At 38.3% G+C, this 20,350-nt stretch overlaps 1 protein-coding gene and 1 non-coding gene across 5 annotated transcripts in view; both read left to right on the top strand.

The window, feature by feature from the left end:
* The window catches only part of RFC1 (replication factor C subunit 1), a 77,199-nt gene that overhangs the window by 37,181 nt on the left and 19,668 nt on the right, over positions 1 to 20,350 (top strand). For 3 of the 4 annotated variants that reach the window (XM_024993540.2, XM_024993541.2, XM_059887863.1), the window contains 8 exons: positions 4,545 to 4,777; positions 5,686 to 5,763; positions 9,575 to 9,652; positions 11,267 to 11,354; positions 12,704 to 12,975; positions 15,402 to 15,509; positions 18,490 to 18,669; positions 19,826 to 19,930. In XM_024993540.2, coding sequence (XP_024849308.1) covers positions 4,545 to 4,777; positions 5,686 to 5,763; positions 9,575 to 9,652; positions 11,267 to 11,354; positions 12,704 to 12,975; positions 15,402 to 15,509; positions 18,490 to 18,669; positions 19,826 to 19,930 — 1,142 coding nt within the window. Of the gene's footprint in view, positions 1 to 647; positions 4,020 to 4,544; positions 4,778 to 5,685; positions 5,764 to 9,574; positions 9,653 to 11,266; positions 11,355 to 12,703; positions 12,976 to 15,401; positions 15,510 to 18,489; positions 18,670 to 19,825; positions 19,931 to 20,350 lie in introns of all 4 variants that reach the window. The other variant, XM_059887864.1, reaches the window with a different exon arrangement.
* Positions 6,288 to 6,359, top strand: TRNAH-GUG (transfer RNA histidin (anticodon GUG)). The gene has a single exon. It is a non-coding gene; the product is annotated as a tRNA-His (tRNA).

Genomic DNA, 20,350 nt, shown 5'->3' with positions numbered 1-20,350 from the left:
TGTTGTATCTCTTTTATCACTTAAACATAAGCATATCTTGATGTCAGTAAATATGTATATGCACTGTAATTTTCTGTCGAAGCATAGAATCCATTACAGGACTGAACATAATAGTAGATATTCTGGTAATTTGTTTTCCCACTTTATAAACAGTGTTCACTTACCTCTGTCTTTGGTGCCAGTTCATAGCTGAGGCTGTCTTTTTTGCCTCAACTGTATTCCTCTTTTATTTAGTTATTATTTTCGGCTGCCCTGGGTCCTTGTTGCTGCACAAGCTTTCTGTAGTTGCGGTGAGCATGCGCTCCTCTCTAGTTGCGACGCGTGGGCTGCTTGTGGTGGTGGCTTCTCTTGTGGCAGAGCACGGGCTCTGGAGCGTGGGCTCAGAAGCTGTAGCACATAGACTTAGTGCTCTTTGGCATGGGGAATCTTGCCCGGCCAGTGATCAAACCCATCTCCCTTGCACTGGCAGGTGGATTATTAACCACTGGACCAGGGAAGTTCCAGTCCTTTAATTTTTTTTCATCTATTCTTACCCTCTTGCAGTCTGTTCTTTATACTTTTGAATGGACAAATGCCATGACAAGCATTTTTGAACATACATCTTTGTATGTTTTTTGTTTGTTTGTTTATTTGTTTTTTGGCTGCAGCATGTGAGATCTTAGTTGCCTAACCGGAAGTGAACCCACGGCCCCTGCAGTGAAAGCGTGGCATCTGAACCACTGGATCCCCAGGGAAGTCTGTTTTGTTTTTAGACTAATTAGTTAGAGGTGGAATTGCTGGGTCCGACTAATGGGTATGCATAGTTGAGATTTTGATATATATTGCAGGTTTGCCCCCCATAAAGGTTTTTTAAAGTTTACTATTTTTAAATACCAGAAAATCCTTTGCATATATGAAGGTCCCATTTCCCTATACCCTTGCCAACAATCTTTTTAATCTGATAGTCTTAGAAATTCTGGATCTCACTAAATTTCATACTAGTCTGTTACCTGTGAATATTTATGAGATTGCTAGAGAAAGGGTTAAGCTAGGGATTGCAAATATCGCTAATACTGTTGTTTCCTTTTCTGGGGTAGCAGTGGTTGATCTCGTCTGAATTAATTCCTTAAGGACAGTTATAATATTTGGTATACAAATGAAGTTCTTGAGTGAAGGGGGAAGAACTATAACAGAAAAACATAGTGCTTAACTTGATCCATTCAGTTCCAAGATTTTCTGTCATACTGCTTGTACACATGGGTGGATGTAGTGAAAATTAAATGTTACTGCCTTTGACATTTTTAAAGTGAGGGAAAAACTAGTAGAGGACTGTCATTTCGTAAATACAGTTTAATTTATTTTTCTCCATTAAAGGAGTCCTTCCTCCCCAAAAGTACAGTTGTTGAACTTAAACCAAGTAAAAATTATAAAATTTAATAAGCTCTCAGATATGATTGGAAGTCTTATATATACTAGCTATGCTCTTAATTCTGCACTTATGGCCTAAGGAGATGTATTGGATGTCCACACCTAGGAGCTTCTGGGTTTGTTGTTTTCTTATTTTTATTAAAGCTAGATATCAGTGATTTTGTTTTGAATCTTCTCTTAGAGGCATTTTGTGCAGTTTGTTTTGGCTGCTAAGGGAGAGTGGTTGCTGAACACCGATGGTTTGCCTGTGCTGCACCCTAACTGAGTGTAGGGATTTAAAATCGACAAACAAGAAATTATTTAAAAAATTGATTGGGTTGCTATAACCGTTCATTGTTATCTTAGAAGGAGAGAAGTTTCAGATTATATTCTCTGTGGTTACTAGGACTGCTGTGGGTGATCTGCGTGGCTGTTGTACCTACGTGGAATGGGGATAATGTCACCTAGACTTTGCAGAACCGTCTGAATAAGATGGCAGGGAAAGTGAAGGACTGATTGTCATGTAGGGAGAACAGATATATGAGAGACTGAATTTAGTCTGTTGACTCTTGTCAACACATGGTTAAACTGAAATCCGGCAAGTGTATCAAACCTTGCATGTGCTTAGAAGGATTGAGCGAATTTTTAATTTAATCTTGAAGGGAGATTGGCTATAGCTGAAGCTAAGTAAAACGAGTATGTTTTAATTAAAATCTTTGGTTGCAGGTTAAGAAGAAAACCTAGCTTGTGAGCAAAATGGAATTTATTAGGTCATTGTTGAGTCTCATTGAATGTAAGAATAAACCTTTAGCACCTTAGTTTAAACATGTGAGTTCAGCAAAACGATTAAGGGTAAGATTGGGCCCACCTTGTTCAAGTGCCCATTCCTTGTCCAGTTTGTGATGGCACAGAATATGTGCATGGGTACTGAGCTGCTTTAGTTGTGTCTGACTCTTTGTGACCCTATGGATTGTAGCCCACTAGGCTCCTCTGTCCATGGGATTCTCCAGGCAAGAATACTGGAGTGGGTTGCCATGCCTTCCTCCAGGGGATCTTCCCAACCCAGGGATTGAACCCGAGTCTGGTATTCTCCGCATTGGCAGGTTCTTTACCACTAGTGCCACCTGGGAAGCCCTACGGAATATGGAACCATCTAATAAATATATCTGTGGTTATAGGAGGCCATTGGGATGTCAAGTGGGGTGTAAGTCCTTAGGGAACATGGACTTGTAGCGAGCTGAATGGGCATTCTCTGAGATGTCTGTTATATTTTTGCTTTATATAGTGGATTACTTTTTATATTTAGTACTCAGAAACCTTTAAGAGTTATTTATTGCATTGTTTATAGTTTCATTTTAATATAAATAGAGAATAAGACTAAATCCTTTTTGATTTTTATATATCTTAGGCACTTTTTATGTTTGAGATGGCAGCACCTAGGAATAGCATAGTTCCTGCCATATAACACCCTTAGCAAATACTAGTGGTTGAATGAGTACTAGAGAGGAAGCAAGGCTCATTCATAGGTGGCCTTGAATAACAAACTTACAGAGTGAACACTCACTCCTCCAGAGTGACCTGGCAACTGCCTTTTAGATTTTTCTTTTCATTGGATTTCTTTTTTTTTTTTATTAGGCCAAAGTGAAAAGCCTTTATCTTGTGAATCACTGAACCAAACAAAAAGAGTTTACTGAGGTCCTTTTGAGGTGCATTTTTTGGGGTCTCTAGTTATGTATTGTCACGCATGCTTATAAAGACTTTTAAAGCCAAATGTTCGATGAAAACATTTTAGAAACATAAAATGTAGCACAGCAAAGTGTTTAAAGTCTTCAGTGGTTAGATATTGCTAGATATTCCACCTTCAAAGTGTAGCTGTACTCTGCCTCTTCCCACCTCTGCAGCTACCACCCTAATCCAAGGCTTCAAATTTCCTCTGTAACTGTGCAGAACAGCTTCCTAAATGGGCTCCCTGCATTCACTTTTATCCCTTGATATTGTGTAATCCAAAGGACATGACTTAACTTGGATTACTCACAGCTCTGCTGAAAATTCTCCGTATTGCATAGGAACCTGGAATGTTAGGTCCATGAATCAAAGTAAATTGGATGTGGTCAAGCAGGAGATGGCAAGTGTGAACATTGACATTTTAGGAATCAGTGAACTAAAAATGGATAGGAATGGGCAAGTTTAATTCAGATGACCATTATATCTACTACTGTGGGCAAGAATCCCTTAGAAGAAATGGAGTAGTCCTCAAGTCATCAGAGGTGTCCAAAATGCTGTACTTGGGTGCAATCTCAAAAGAGAACGATCTCAGTTCCATTCAGCATCATAATAATCCAAGTGTATGTCCCAGCCACTGATGCTGAAGAAATTAGTCGAATGGTTCTGTAAAGACCGACAACACCTTCTAGAACTAACACCCAAAAAAAGTTGTCCTTTTCATCATAAGGGATTGGAATGCAAAAGTAGGAAGTCAAGAGTTACCTGGGTAACAGTCAAATTTGGCCTTGGAGTGCAGAATGAAGCAGGGCAAAGGTTAGGAGAATTTTGCCAAGAGAACGCACTGTTCATAGCAAACACCCTCTTCCAACAACATGAGAGGTGACTTTATACATGGACATCACCAGATGGTCAGTACCGAAATCGGATTGTTTCTACTACCCTATCTAAAAGAGAACCCTTCATCCACTGTCTGTCTTTCATTCTGTTTTACTTTTCTTCATAGCACTTATAACTTGATGGCATATGTTTGTATCTATTTCCTCTTCTAGGTGCCAAGCTTTATAGGGGCAGGAATTTTGTCTTTTTAAAAAAATTTATTTATTTTTAACTGAAGGATAATTGCATGGAATTTTGTCTGTCTTATTCACTCCTGTATCCTCAGTGCCTTGCACGTAATGGACACTCAGTAAATATTTGTTGACTACGTGAATAAATACGTGTTTATGTACTCTGGGGAGTCAGTGGGGGATATGGTGTATTACAGACCTAGCGCTGGTAAATGTGAGGGTGACTTGAATTTAGGAGATAGCAAGAAAAAAAGTCATTAGCATCCCATAGCATGTATATGTTTTTTAGAAAGTTGGTGGAAATGGTCGTTTTTATAGTTAGAATTGATGTTTTATCAAACCACATTTGGTTATGTTTCGTTTAAGATGAAGATGATGACTTTGTGTGTAAGAAGACAGCCTCTAAATTAAAAGAAAATGGAGGATCTACAAATAGTTATCTTGGAGCATCAAACATGAAAAAGAATGAGGAAAACACTAAGACCAAGAATAAGCCTTTGTCACCAATAAAACTTACCCCCACATCAGTGCTTGATTATTTTGGAACTGGAAGCATCCAAAGATCAGATAAGAAGATGGTGGCAAGCAGAAGAAAAGAGGTGAGTGTTCTCCATGCAGGCAAGAATGTTCAGGATTTGTCCCCGTTCAGTGTTGTTAATAAGAGGTGAAATGTGAATTTTATAAATAGATCAACATTTTATTGATGAAAATAATTTTCCTATGGGTAAAAGGTGTGGATGCTGTTTTGGAGAATGAAGAAATTGGCATATCACACACTGAAGCTTCTAATATTTGAAAGTGGGAAAAGATCATTTAAATCATGAGAATAAATTGTAATTCTTAGTGTTTAAATACTCAGAATGTAAACTAATTTTACCGTTAACCTCAGCTAGACAAAACTGGACAACATAATTGTTCCCAAGTGAGGTCATGAATACGTAACTTAGAATAGAGCCCACCCATTCTGTACATTTGACCTTTCAGGCTGATGGTTGGATTTATCTTTTTTGGACACTTAGGAAACAGAAATACAGATAAGTAAAGTAGTTCCCTGCGTGGAAACCTGGCACGTGGTGTGTGTGTGTGTTGATTTCACTAGTGCCTCCATAAGACAGTGTAATCTCTCTCACTGTTGGTTTGCCAGTGTTGGGCTATTTCTGAAGTCAAGACATTAGATAGTATTTTGGGGATATTTCTTTTGAATATTTCAATAGAATACGTGAGAATCATCTGTCTGTAGGATATTTGCTCATTAGGAAATTGAATGTGGTCATGGAGTAGATGTGAACATAATTTTTTGGCTGATGCTGCATTGAGACTATATTTATCTCTCATTGGTGTATTGGGTTAGCCAAAAAGTTCATTCAGGTTTTTCCATACGGTTTTACAGAAAACCCAAACGAACTTGTTGGCCAACCCAATATTTATTCATCTACGTTTAAAAAAAAGCACCTTATTTTGAACTTAAGGTTTATGCTATTCTTGCTTGATTTTCTTTGAAATACAGCCTTCACAAAATGCAGATGATTCCAGATTAAATGATGAAGCCATCGCCAAGCAATTACAACTTGATGAAGATGCAGAGGTATTGGCATTTTCATTAGATAGTCGTAATCATTGGAGTTGTCACTTACTATTTAGTCTACTCAGGAGATAATTAGAGTAGTCTTATTTTGAAATGAGCCTCATTCTAAGAGTTATGTGTAAAATAAGTTAAGATCTAAAACTATATGAAAACCTAAGTTTATATAAAAGATAAATGATGAGAGCAGAGGATAATTGTTTAAAGATTTATTATTAGATTTCTTTGAATGGAAGCTTCCTTTAGTATAATTAAAATAATTTAACTTGGTCATATCTCTTTTCACTATGGACAATCTCATCTACTTCTGTGGCCTTAAGTAGTATGCATATGTTAGTGATTCCTTAAATCTGCCTTCATTCAGAGTACTGTTTGTAGTAAACCTGTTCCATTCATTTAATAAGTGTTCACTGAGCACTTACTGTGGCACACTTCTAGTTGTTAAGGCTACTGCAGTTAAAAAAAAAAATGTCATTATAAATGCTATCAGGACAAGTAAAGGGATAGCTGCTTTTGGGGGCAATCAATCCCTGGTGGCTCAGATGGTAAAGCGTCTGCCTGTGATGCGGGAGACCCGGGTTCGATCCCTGGGTTGGGAAGATCTCTTGGATAAGGAAACGGCAACCCAACCCACTCCAGTACTCTTGCCTGGAGAATCCCATGGACAGAGGAGCCTGGTAGGCTACAGTCCATGGGGTCACAAAGAGTCTGACATGACTGAGCGACTTCACTTTCACTTTCAATGGGGTTATTTAAATAAGAGGTTGGGAAACCCCTCTGAGGGAGTGACATTGGGGCATAAATTTAAGTGGTAAGCTTCCCTCCACTTGGAGGAAGATTTCCTCTAAACAGAGAAAAGCAGGTGCAAGCCTCCTGAGGTAGAAATGTTTGAGCTTGATGACTTTGAAAGAAATAGCAGCAAATCTTGTTAAGTCATGACTGGTCTTTGGTACCTACCAGAAGGACTTGGGATGGAAAGGAGTCTGGATTTTAGTGTCTGTGAGATGAGAAGCCATTGGAGTACTGAATAGAGAAATGACATGACTTGATGGATCTTAAAAGAAAATTATTTGGGCTGCTATGAAGGTAATAAACCATGGTGGGGCAAAATCAGATCAGTTTGGAGACTGTTAGAGTGGGTGGGGGGCAAGAGACAATGTTGGCTTGTACCAGGGTGGTGGTAATGGAAGAGGTGGTGAGAAGTGGTCACAATCTGTATGTGCTTTTTGAAGATACAACCTTCAAGTTGTTGCTGATAGATTGAATGTAAGGTATGAGGGAAAGAGAAGATTCAAAGGTAACTCCATGTTTTTTTTGGCTTGAGCAACTAGGTGAATGGTGTTATCATTTATAAAGACTGGAACATTGATACAGGGAAGTCAAGAAATCTGTTTTGCTCGGAAATGCCTGATAAGCTTCCAGATGGAGATGCAGAGTGGGTAGTTGGTAGAGGAATCTGGAGCTCAGGGGAGAGGTCTAAGCTGAAGATACTTATTTGGGATCAGCAGCATTTGAATGGTATTAAAACCAGTGTAACTAGATGAGATCATGGAGAGAATGTAAACAGGAAAGAAGTGTCAGAATTGAGCTCTGGGCCACTGTTAACAATGAGAGGTCAGGAAGAGGAGGAGGATCAAGCAGAGGAGATTTACCAAAGTGGCTAGGGAAGTGGAGCAATCAGGAAAGCTTGGTATTTTACGGGAGCCAAGTGAAGAAGGTTATTTCAAGGACAAGTGTTCATCTCTGTCAGAGGCTCCAGACCTTGGTGCCTGTTGTTTGAACCCTCTTCCTATTTATTAGCTTAAATGTCGCTTTCTCATATTCCCTAAACTATGTAAGAAATCCCTTCTGTGTACTTTACTGAACCCCCTGTACCTACTGTTAACATTTAAATGTCTTCTTAAATTGCTATTTAAATGTCTTCCTGTATGTCGACTTTAAACTCTACGTACCAGGGGTGTTTATGTCACAGCTATCGTACATTAGCGCCCGTTTTAGTGCTTGGCAAGGAAGAGGCTCTTGATAGCAGTTGTTGTGAGAGAGCAGTATTCCAGTCTTCTGCAGTGTATGTTGCTGTTCACGTTTTATTGATTTGGCAGTTTATAGATTGTGTTTTCAAAATCTTTTTCCATCTTACTGTCTATACTGAATTTTATAAACTACGTACAGGTATCCATATGACTCAGGGTAGTACACATGGCCTAGGTAAAACTGTGGAGTGAGTTTTAGGGACCTGACTTCTTATCTGTCCCAGATGCTGAAGGCTTACCCTATCCTTTCCAAACCAGGTGTGGCGCTTTGTATCACAATCCGCTATTTTCCCATTTCTGTCACATTCTTTCAGAATCTTGTTTGGGTAATTTATTAGTCTATGAAGGACTTTCAGGGTGTTAATAACTGACTGATGCCGTCCTTCTTAATTATCCCTCTAAGAGCTTCTGTTTTCCTCCCCTCCCCTTCACTTTCACCTTTTTGTTTATTCATTTAGTGAATGTGTGCCCAGAATCTAACGTGCAAGTCAGTATGTTAAACACTATCTGCTATGATAAACATTATATTAAAATATAAGACTTTGGATCACATAATACCATAATTACCAATAATGAATTTATAATGGAAGTATTTAAGTTTCTTCTGAAACAATTAGAATCCTGTTTATTAGAAGTATACTACTACATAGTGTGAAATTTTAGAAAAATGATGTAAAGTTCAACCTTTACATTTACATCCTTGCAGGACCACTAGAAGTTTAGAGTTTGGAGGAACTTTATATGATGAAGTTTGTTTGTTTGTTTGTTTGTTTTAGAAATTAGATGTGTAGTTCAGTTATGGTAAAGAAATGCTAGGCAACAGAGAGCATACTGATGTGCGCCTGTCTGGCTTGCTCATAGTTCTGTGTAACTTGAGTTAATTCATTTTATAAACAAGAGGAGACTTGGTTACTGAGTTCTTACCAGGCTTATACCAGTTTGCAAATCTTTTCTTTTGGATTGGTTTTGAGGTCCTTTCCTTTGTTTGAATAAGGTATTGTATTAGGCCATTTTATCAAGGAGCATAAATTTATAATGAGAAATATAATCTGTTTCCACACATTCTCTTCTAGAAGAGTTCCATTTAATTCAAAGTAAAAATAGTAATATTTGGAAATAACAGCGTGGTAACTAGAATGTCTGTGTGTTATATTAGCATGTTAGGAAAACTTCTGGTATAATGACTTAAATTTTCCGAAGTTAAAACAGAGAAATTACTACTGTGTTGTATACCTTAAACTAGTATAAAATTGTTAAGTCTGCTATACTTCAGTTAAAAAAAAAGAACAGATACAGTTGAGTTAGTAATTGAAAATAGAAGTTTGATGATATTAGTGATAGTTGCATTGTATGTATCTTACTGTCATGTGCAAAGGAACTATATAATTTTCTTGATTTATTTAGTTTTTTGTGTCCCCACCCAGGCTATTGCTTTTTGCGTTAGGATAATGATTCTTTTCTGAGCCCTTCTTAGAGTTTAGAATAAATAGAAATGAGAGATCTGTAAGTATTGCATTGGGACCATTAAGAAAAAGCTAAAGACTTGGATCTTTATGCTCAGATCCATCTATCTTGCCTGCAAAATTAACAAAATATGTTCTGCAATCTAATTTGGCTTAGCAAAGCAAACCTGTGATACTTAACTTCTAAGTGAAAAAATGTCATAGTTACTTTCTAGAAAATCTTTTTCCAGTTTCTTTTAAGTATCACGAACTGAACATTTTAAAGCTTTTTATTTATAAAAAGAAAAAAAAAGCACCTCACTGTGTTGACACTTTTTATAGCTGGAGAGACAACTGCATGAAGATGAAGAGTTTGCCAGAACGTTGGCCATGTTGGATGAAGAACCCAAGGCCAAAAAGGTAGTGTTTTACCGGCTCTTTGCATTCTGAATGTACAATACAGATCAGTGTTTCCTTTCAGACCTTTGTATCCTAGGCTTTGGAGATATAACCATGAATAACTCTTCTATCAGATCAGATCAGATCAGATCAGTCGTTCAGTCGTGTCCTACTCTTTGCGACCCCATGAATCGCAGCACGCCAGGCCTCCCTGTCCATCACCAACTCCTGGAGTTCACTCAGACTCATGTCCATTGAGTCATCCAGCCATCTCATCCTCTGTCGTCCCCTTCTCCTCTTGCCCCCAATCCCTCCCAGCATCAGAGTCTTTTCCAATGAGTCAACTCTTTGCATGAGGTGGCCCAAGTACTGGAGTTTCAGCTTTAGCATCATTCCTTCCAAAGAAATCCCAGGGCTGATCTCCTTCAGAATGGACTGGTTGGGTCTCCTTGCAGTCCAAGGGACTCTCAAGAGTCTTCTCCAACACCACAGTTCAAAAGCATCAATTCTTCGGTGCCCAGCCTTCTTCACAGTCCAGCTCTCACATCCATACATGACCACAGGAAAAACCATAGCCTTGACTAGACAAACTTTTGTTGTCTTCTAGAGAGATGCTTAAAATTATTTCAGTTAATGAAAATGTTTTTGGGGAAGCTCATTGAGAAACTTATTCTTCCTAAAGGAAGATCGATAGGACCAAAGCTAATCAGAACCCTTCTTCACAAAAAAACAAATTGTAACTTTGGCTTTCTGTCCCAAAGAGGTTCTTATGTACTTCTTCAGAGAATAACACTGATAAATAAACATTTCAATGGAATCTAAAGTTTAATAACTATAATATTAATTACTGTCTTTTTAAAAGCATAATTTGTTGTTTATAGCTAGCTAACTTTAAGATCTGTATTAGGGCAGTCTCAAATAGTGAGTATTTTGGGGAATCTCTGAAAGCATCAAGATTTTTTTCTTTAAGCACTTGATCTCCAAAAATTAGCCTTATTTCTGTTGAATCACACTCTGTTAATATTGTCAGTATCAATCTGACCGTTTTAAGAGATATTACAGCAGGCAGATTGTAAGGCAGTATAGGGAATGGTGGAGACTTTGTCATTAGAAAAGCCTTATTATTTCATCTAAAGACATTCAAATTGAAAATACTGCATCATACACCCCAATTGTGACCTTTCTGCAAAATGGAGTTTTGAAGAGCAGTGGAGAGAATGGACATTTTTTTCTTTTTTGAGAAAGTACTCTGTTTTTCTTTTGAGCTTTAGATTGTTGTTAGTCTTTTGGGTTAGATTTTAGTTTTTAACTGCATGATGTGCTAACAGTTTGAGAATTGAGATGAAAGCAGCAGAAACAAGGCTTTCATTTTCAGAGTCACAAGTCGGGAACAACTGGGATAGTTTTATTTAGGTCTGTTTTTATACTCTTTCATCTGTTTCCTCATCTGTAAAATTGAAAGTAATTAAACATGTTTCATCTGCCCCAGAAATTTTGTGTAAGAATGAATGAAAATTTATTGCATTGTTTTGCTACTTTGGAGGATGACCCTTAATCTTTGGTTGATTTTAACAACATACTTTGTGGTAAAAGTTTTCCTGTTGTCGCATTTGACGCTTTTTTACATTTTCTTAGGCTGAAAAGGATGCAGAAGAAAGAGAGACATTTTCATCTGTACAAGTCAATTTATGTAAAGCAGAGAAACCTAAATATCCTCATAAAGGTAAAACTAGCAGAACAAAGTAAGCCAGAACATTTATCTTTATAGAAGAAACTTCATGTAACCTTTTGTTTAAACATTTGTTCAATAATTGCCTGGTATTCTTTTTTTTTTAATTAACTTATTTTAATTGGAGGATAATTACTTTACAATATTGTGATGGTTTTGCTATACATCAGTATAAATCAGCCATAGGTATACATGTGTCTCCTCCATCCTGAGGAGCACCCCCCACCTCCCTCTCCACCCCATCCCTCTAGATTGTCACAGAGCACCTGTGTGACAGGTGCCTGTCACATGGTGATGGGTTTGGGTGCTCTGCTTCATATGTCAAACTTGCACTGGTTATTTGTTTTACATACGGTAATGTATGTTTCAATGCTATTCTCTCAAATCATCCCACCCTTGTCCTCTCCCACTGAGTCCAAAAGTCTCTTCTTTACATCTGTGTTTCCTTTGCTGCCTTGTATATAGGATCATTGGTACCATCTTCTAGATTGTATACAATTAATATACAGTATTTGTCTTTCTCTTTCTGACTTCCTTTACTCTGTATAATAATTGCCTGGTATTCTTAGGTTGACATTATTTCATAGTACTGGAGCATGTTCTACTTAGATGCTTGGCAAACTGTGTGGTTGTTAGCTGGTACAGAATGCCTGTCTGCTCTGTAATTGTTGTTTGGGTTCATGTTAATTTCCAAGTGTAGTGCAAGTGTGTGGACTTCAATACATGAAGACAAAAGACTAGATGTTTCAAGCTTATATAGTTGAATCGTCATCGTCCAGGTCATCTGAAGCTCTTCTGCTAGTTGTCTGTAGGTTTTAGTTTTTTTTTAGTTGTCCAGATATCTAAGCATGTGCTAGTGGTTAGATGTTAATAGCTGGGCTTAATCTTATAAGTATTAATGTATCTGTTCATATAATTTTAGTCTTGAAATCCCAGGATTCTTTCAGACTTTATTACAAGCAGAATTTTTATGTGACAGGATATTCTAATTAGTAACTTTTCTCTGTGATTTTTGAATCATTGAAGTTTATCTGTGGAATACAGTCCATGTTCTCAGATGTAGTTTACCATTTCATTTCAATTAATGAATAATTTATAGTTAAAAAGGCAGATCTCTTATTTTGAACTGGTTACACAAAGAAGTAATATACAAATATTTAATTAAAAAAATGTTTTGTATAAACTTAAGAACTAAAATTTTAATGTGAATGTTATGAAGTCACCATATAACATCATGTCCTACTAAGATTATTCTGTTGAAAAATGAAAAAATAGTCTTGATATTGGGTATCATTTTGCAAAAACAACATTTATAATCCTTTCTTTCTTCCTCATAAAAACAGAACAATTTTCAGATGAAAGAAAGAACTTCAGCCCTAAGAAGCAAACTAAGTGTGAAGGTTCAAGACAATCCCAGCAACGTTCCAGGTCATCAGCTCATAAAACAGGAGAAACTTCTCCAAAAGCCAGTTCTAAGCTGGCACTTTTGAAAAAAAAAGAAGAGAGTTCTAATAAAGAAACAGAGTCTATGGCCTCAAAAAGAAAAGAAAATGTTATTGAGTTAAAAGAGACAAGAACTCCTAAGAAAATGAAAAGTTCTCCAGCTAAAAAAGAGGTAGACATTTTCGAAAAGGGTATCATTGAGGGGGTTGTGTGTTGATCTGGTTTGTTTTTAAGTTTTGTCTCTAACTTTATAAGGCATTATAGTATCTTAAAGATACTCTCTTATTTAAAGATGCTGCTGCACAATATAGGTTATTATTAATGATATAGCTAAATAAGCCCATATGTATTGAGGGTTAATGTGTATCAGATACTGTGCTCATACAGGTGATATATCATTTAATCTTCACACAAGAGATATTTACTTTTATTATTCAACTTTTGAAGATGATAAAACAGGCTGAAAGGGTTTAAGTAGCTTTCCCAAGATCATCTGGTTGAGTACATGGCAGAGTCATTTTGAACTCAGGTCCTCTAAGGCCAGTAAAAAGTAATGTAATATTGTGGCTCTGAACACAGACTCTGGAGCCAGTTTTGGATCATAGTCCTGCCACTGGGCAGATATGTGGCCTCGGTCTGGTTACTTCCCCTCTCTCTGCTTTGGTTTCTTCATTTGTAAAATTGGGATAATAATAGTATGCAATGAGATAATGTGTATAACCGCTTGGAACAGTGCCTGGTACATAATACATGCTATATAAATTTTGGCTATTATTATTATTAAAATAACTTATTTGGAATTGTCCTGAATGTATGCCTTTTTGCTCCTGTTTAACAGGAGCAAATCATTTTCAGAGGGATAAACAGTGAAGGAATGCAGAATGACTTTTAGAAGTTTTTTTGTTTTCATATATATTTGAGAATTGTTTCTTAGAGTCTCCAGTTTGAAACCACCTTATTTAGGATCATAAGAGAAGCCACTGTTCCTTCAAGCCTCTTTGGCACTTGCAGTTAAAAGCAGAATATTATCTATTTTAAGTGCTCATCACCATTATTTTTCAGTGAAAAACTGAAATGCTGAATGATTTCTAGACGCTTTTGTTTTTGGTCAGTGCTAATAAATATGCTTAAGGGGACAAGTAACTTTTTGGTCTCAGATTTTTCTTCGCAAAGTACTTAGCTGGAGAATGAATATTTTTCTTCAGACACACTAAACATGTTCAGTTTATAGACGCTTGTCTATTTTTATTAAAGCAGAATAATTTAAAAATGATACTGTTGCTATTTACCTTATTTTTCAAAGTTGAAATAGAAATGACTCAGAGAAGTTAAGTAGTTTTGGGAACATGAAAGTCTGTTTTACAAATTCAGTCTATCTCAGTCAAATAATTTTGACTTCACAAATGAATGTGCTTTAGATTTCTTTTATAATTTGTTTATAATTCAGTTATTTTTTCACAATTATTGTTATAAATGATTTTCCCATTTTGGCATGCATTGTACTTTCCTGTGACACTAGTTAAAAATATGATTTCCTCGGGCATGTGGTCTGGGCAGGTGTATTTCAACAAGCTTCTGAGATGATATGGTTGCATACCACCATTTGAGAACCACTGATAAAAAGTAGGATTAGAGTCTAGGATTAGCCTATAGCCTATGGCACAATTAACTCAAAACCAAAGCAACTTATTTTCTTTTGTTGATTAAATCATTTGTTTGTATAAAAGTGGTATTTTGTCTACTCTTAGAGGACTTTGAGGTGGCTTACAAGTTAAAAATAATGTAAAATTAGGAAGTGGAAAAAATGACAAAGATCATTCTTGTAGTAGTTCTTAATTATCTAAGATGTTCTTCCCCCAAATGTACACATGCTGGTTATACCTCCTATCTCTGGGTCAAAAACTTGGAGTGCATCCAGGGATTACAGTTTAAAAGATTTCCCCAGTACTTTCTGAGAGACACCCATGGTCAGATCCCTTGAGAGAAGCAGAATAGGAGAGATTAGACCCAGAAGGGAGAGTGGTGGCATACAGAATGTGTCTGCTTTTTGGAGTATAGCTCGCTTCTCATTTGAGCCAGGTGTTTATATAAAGCCATTAATTCTCAGACTGTAGTGCCTATTTCCCTAGGAGTACAGGGGATAAGTTATATTAAGGGTATTCAGAGCCATTGGCTAAAATAGTATATTTTCTTCTGTGATCGTTTACTTGGGAAAAAATTAATTTTTCCACTGAAATACACATGATATATTATGGAATAGCATTTAAAATTCACGTGAATTTTTGAAATAAAACACATCTTTTTGTTTTGTGGCTTGGGGCTAGCAGCTTGGCTTGTATGCTCAGTCTACCCTGAGGTTTGTGCCTTTAGAGAGAGTTGCAGGGTTTAAGAAGGCCTTATGACAGGGCTGTGTGTAAGCCTGGCATGTGTAGATTGGGACGTACCTATGTGGTTGAAAATGTTAGTATCAGGATCAAGCACCGAAGTGACTTACTGTTTATTTATTGATAAGTATTTTTATTTATTTTTTGATATGTATTTTTAATTTTGTAAGAATTTTGCATGACTTTATTCATTTTTCTTTCCGTCTCCCCAAAGTCTGTAAGTCCTGATGAGGCTGAAAAGAGACGCACTAATTATCAAGCTTACCGAAGCTACTTAAATCGAGAAGGTCCCAAAGCTCTGGGCTCCAAAGAAATACCAAAGGTAAGAACACTGAGAGGGTGTTTCAAGGCCTCTGGTCTATGGGTCCATGTATGTATTCACTATGTCTACAGTAGCAGAGAATTAATAATTAAAAATGAGCAGGGCTTCCCTGGTGGCTCAGTGGTAAAGAATCTGCCTGCCAAAGCAGGAGACATGGGTTCAACCCCTGGTCCAGGAAGATCCCACGTGCCGTGGAATAGCTAAGCCCGTGCGCTGCAGCTACTGAGCCTGTGCTCTAGAGCCTGAACCCTCAACTGCTGAGCCCATGTGCTGTAGCTGCTAAAGCCTGCGTGCCCTAGAGCCAGTACTCTGCAACAGAAGTCACTGCAGTGAGAAGCCCTCACACTGCAAGTAGAAAGTAGCCCCCGCTCACCACAAGAAAAAGCCCACACAGCAACAGACCCAGCACAGCCAAAAGTAAATAAATAAAAAAGAACAGGAAAACATTAGTCACCATCTTTACAAATTAGGATATAGGATACGGCAGTCACAAGACTAATGCTTTTTGCCTTCATGGTACTTAATTATTATAATTGTGATATGTGCCATAAGGGAAAAAGCAGAGATTCTTTTAGGGAATCTGGTCCTTAAGTGGAGTTGTGGGTGGGGGAACAGTATGACCAGGTTTGCATTTCAGGCTGAGCACTCTTGGCTGCTAAATATAGAGTGCAGTGGAGGGAGGGGGGAATAAATGCAGGCAGATCAATTAGGAGGGATGGTGAGAAATGATAGAGACTTGTCTAGAGTAGTAGCAGTGACCAGGCTGAGAAGTGAAGTAGCTTCAATGAAAAAGGAAAATCTATAGGACGTGGTGGTAATTGGGAGTGGGAACCGAGAAAGAATGAGCATGGGGTGATTTCCTTGTTACTGGCATGAGCATCTGTGGGTGGATGCTCATGCTGCTGGAGGCAGAGCAGATTTGGGGAGATGATAATGCGTTCATTGTGACCATGCTGTGCTTTAGATGTATGCAAGGTAGCCAGGTGGGAATATTCAGTGGACAGGAGGACTGGAGCTCAGAACAGAAGTCACGATGGGATGCAAAAGATTGGGCATTATGGGCATGTAGAAAATGTTTGAAGGACTTGATGTCACCTGGCAAACAAGGACAGAATGAGAAGAGACCTTGGACCTAGCTTCCTCATGAAGTGGAGGAGGGTGAAACACAGAAACAGACGGAGGAGCAGCAGCCCCAGATAGAGGAGAGAAACCTGGTAAAGGTGGTATCACAGTAGCAAAGGGAGGAGAGAGTTTTAAAAAAACATTGAGGAGACTGAAAATTGTCCATTGCGTTCAGTAATGTGAATGATCCGTAGTGATCTTAGCAAAAGTTTTGATAGAATGATGGAGGCAGAACCTGGTGGAAGTGGGTTGAAGAGTGAGTGGGAGGAGATGAAATGGAGGCAGCATAAGTAGATGATGTTGGTTGTGAAGGGGAGAGGAGAGAGAGGACTTCTAGCTATAATGGGAGGTGGCTTTAGGGGGAAAATGTGAGCGTCTTTAAGGTTTGTTGCTGTTCAGTTGCTCAGTCACATCTGATTCTTTTGCGACCCCGTGGGCTGTAGCCTATCAGGCTCCTCTGTCCATGGGATTGCCCAGGCAGGAACACTGGAGCCAGTTGCTGTTCCCTACTCCAGGGGATCTACCCAGACCAGGGATTGAACTGTCATCTCTGTAATTGGCAGGCAGGTTCTTTACCATTGAGTCAGATACTTAAAGCATGTTTTTTTTGATCATGGAATTGATCTATCAGAAAGGGAGAGATTGAAGATATCCCAGAAAGAGAAGGATAATCAAAGGTACTATGAGGTTTCTGAGAATATAGAAGGGCAGGGGATTCAGAACACAGATGGAGGTGTAGTTCCCATAATAAAGAGGGGCAGAGGATGAGCCAGAAGGGGCTAGTGGGCTGTGTAGGAGGCTGGAGAAAGATACCAGGCTTGCCTCCTGTATGAAAGATAAAAAAGCTTCTGCTTGAGAGGACTTGAGCCAAAGTGGTGTTCTTAGGGGGTGGCGAGGTTTCAGTGAAAGCAAGGCCATGGATGGAATATTGGAGAAGAGGTTGAGAATATTGGGTGGTTTGCTGGTCCTGCAAGAGTTCGAGAATGAAAGAGCGTGGTAGGGAGATCCACAAGGTCGTTTCAATCCTAGAGTCATAGGGACCTTGAGATGTTGTTAGTCAAACCTTTTCTCTCCAAACAGACTTACTACACTCCCCCTACCCTCCCAGCAACAGTTCTTCACCTGGATGGTGAAGGATTGAGCTTGTATTGGGGCAGTCTTTGAATTTTGCTTAGCTGCTTCTTTGCAAGCATGTTTTAAGTCTATGTTGATCTCAATCCTCTTTTCAAAAGTAATAAGTAACTTGGAATGACATATATTTTTCCTTTTGCTTGGGGTTATACCATATTGAACCATTGTGAAAGTAAAAAAAAATCTATACCTGTACACAGTTCCAATTAAGATTAAATGTCTTTCCATCTAGCCTTCTTTTGCCGAGTGTCTTTTGTCTTACCAAATTAACTTTTCAATCAAGAGATGGTGTGATAGGGTAAGAGCTCAAACCTGTGTAGTTTTTTTCAGAATTGAAACTTTTTTTAGCAGAAGCAAGATATTCTGTAGGTGCATTACATCTGGTTGCTTACTTAAAGTTACACAAGTTAACTAGTAGTTTAAATATTTTTTAAACAGTGAGGATAGTATGAATGGATAATTTTAATAAGGTTTCCTAACCATACTGAACATACATTTTTTTTGTTGCTGGTTTTATAAGCTTGTTAAATGTTAACCTACATAAGAATTTCTCAGGATTTAATTTCAGTTTCTGCGTATTGACTGTAAATTTCCTGCAGATTTTTTCATGCTGAGATTATTTATGATGTCAAATGAGAAAAATCAACTTCCTGCAGTTTTGATGCCAAATATTTCTTTGGAAAGCTACCATGTAATTTCCTCTCTGCTTGAACATTTTGGTTTTTAGGGAGCTGAAAATTGCTTGGAAGGCCTTACGTTTGTAATCACAGGAGTGCTGGAGTCCATTGAACGAGATGAGGCCAAGTCTCTAATTGAGCGTTATGGGGGAAAAGTGACAGGAAATGTCAGCAAGAAAACCAACTACCTGGTCATGGGTCGTGACAGTGGCCAGTCCAAGAGTGACAAGGTGGGTAGTGCCGTGTTCTCAGCAGGAAGTAGCCTGCTCGCCTTGGCAGGCTCATGACGCGCCCATGCGTAGTAGTGTCCTGTACACAGAGGGCAAGAGGAGGAAAGATGGGAAAGTAATTTCTTCTCTACGTTATTTCTTCTCCACAGAAGTGTTGTATGTCTTTGACCCGGGATTTTGGTTTCCCAGCTGAAGGCACAGTTCCTGTTTACTTGGCTTTCTTAGTGTAGTATTCTAGCCAGAATATTTTTTTTGAAGATAGAAGCAAATGCAGTTTTCCTCTAGAAGCAAAAGCAGTTTTCCTCTTTTTCTAGTCCTAAGTATTCCTATATATGCTGCTGTGGACTCCATCTTGAGTTTTTTAAGTGGAAACTCTCCTTTATACTTAGTTCCAAATAGTAGAATACCTGACTAACTGTGGTTTTGACAAATAGCTGCTTATTTCCTTACCTTATGAGGATTCCAGAGGTGGGCAGTTGCTGGGGATGGTTCAGCCCCTCAGAGATGTAGCTGGACTTAGCTCTGTCCTTCACTTCTGTCTTCATGCATGTTGCCTTGTGTGGCAAGCTGGCTGCTGCTCTCAAGTTCACATTCAAGGCAGGAAGTAGGGGGCAGTGGCAAGATGTTACACTAGGTGTAACTGACCATAAGAGTTTGCCCGGAAATACCTCTTATAGAATTCCACTTAAGTCTCATTGGCCAGAGCTGTCCTGTGGCCATTGAGAGTGATAGAGTTTAGGGAGGATGAAGATTCTTCTGATTCTTAGACCAGTCATAAGTCATCCCTTGGAGATAAGCACACTGCAGTTCTGTTAGCAGGGGAGACGGTGGAGGAAGTCTGCTAGCCAGTCGAGCCTGGCAGAGGGTGTGAAGAGCTGGACTTAGGCCTTAGAGGCTTTGACCTTCTTAGCGTAGAGAGAAAGGGAAAGCAGTCCACAAAAGGGGCAGTGTGATACCCCGGGTGCCAACCCACCATTCTTAGAGGAGGTTCTGTTATTTTCTTTTTAGCGATGCTTTTTCATGCATACTGTTTTAAAAAATATTCCAGTGTTACCTAGTTTACAAATGTGGTTTTTCACCTTCTGACAAGCCTGAGAATCATATTTCTTTTTTATAGAAAGTAACTGTTTCAATGATTTGCATTTTAAATTAATAGGCAGCAGCCTTGGGAACAAATATTATTGATGAAGATGGCCTGTTGAATCTGATTCGAACTATGCCAGGCAAGAAGTCCAAGTATGAAATAGCCGCTGAAGCTGAGGTTTGTATAAAATGAACTTGACTTATTTCTGTTGGTGTATAGACCTTTCCTGTTTCATAGAGACATTTCTTGGGTGAATACAGGCCTGTGGGCTAAAAAATTAGCTTTTCTTCCTGATGCAAATGAACTTCCCTTATTTCCTTTTGAGTAGGTGGACTCAGCTGTTGGCTGTTGTCATTGATGTATTTCTTTAACTTTCTCAAGGGAGTATGAGGAGGAAGAGGGGACCATACATTGTACTACCCATATCTATTAATTACTGGTTAAACTGTCCATATTTTCCTTATTCTTACAGTAAAACTGTGCAGAGCTTCTTGATTAAGAATTCTTTGAAGGCTATATCATACATATCAGCATGATAAAATCATTTGCTTTTAGAACTGTATCGGGACTTTTTCAGTTGTGATAGAAACCAAGCCC

This window comes from Bos taurus, chromosome 6 (genome assembly GCF_002263795.3).
Source record: "Bos taurus isolate L1 Dominette 01449 registration number 42190680 breed Hereford chromosome 6, ARS-UCD2.0, whole genome shotgun sequence".
Taxonomy (NCBI): Eukaryota; Metazoa; Chordata; class Mammalia; order Artiodactyla; family Bovidae; genus Bos; species Bos taurus.
This window is presented reverse-complemented; position numbering and strand designations above follow the sequence as displayed.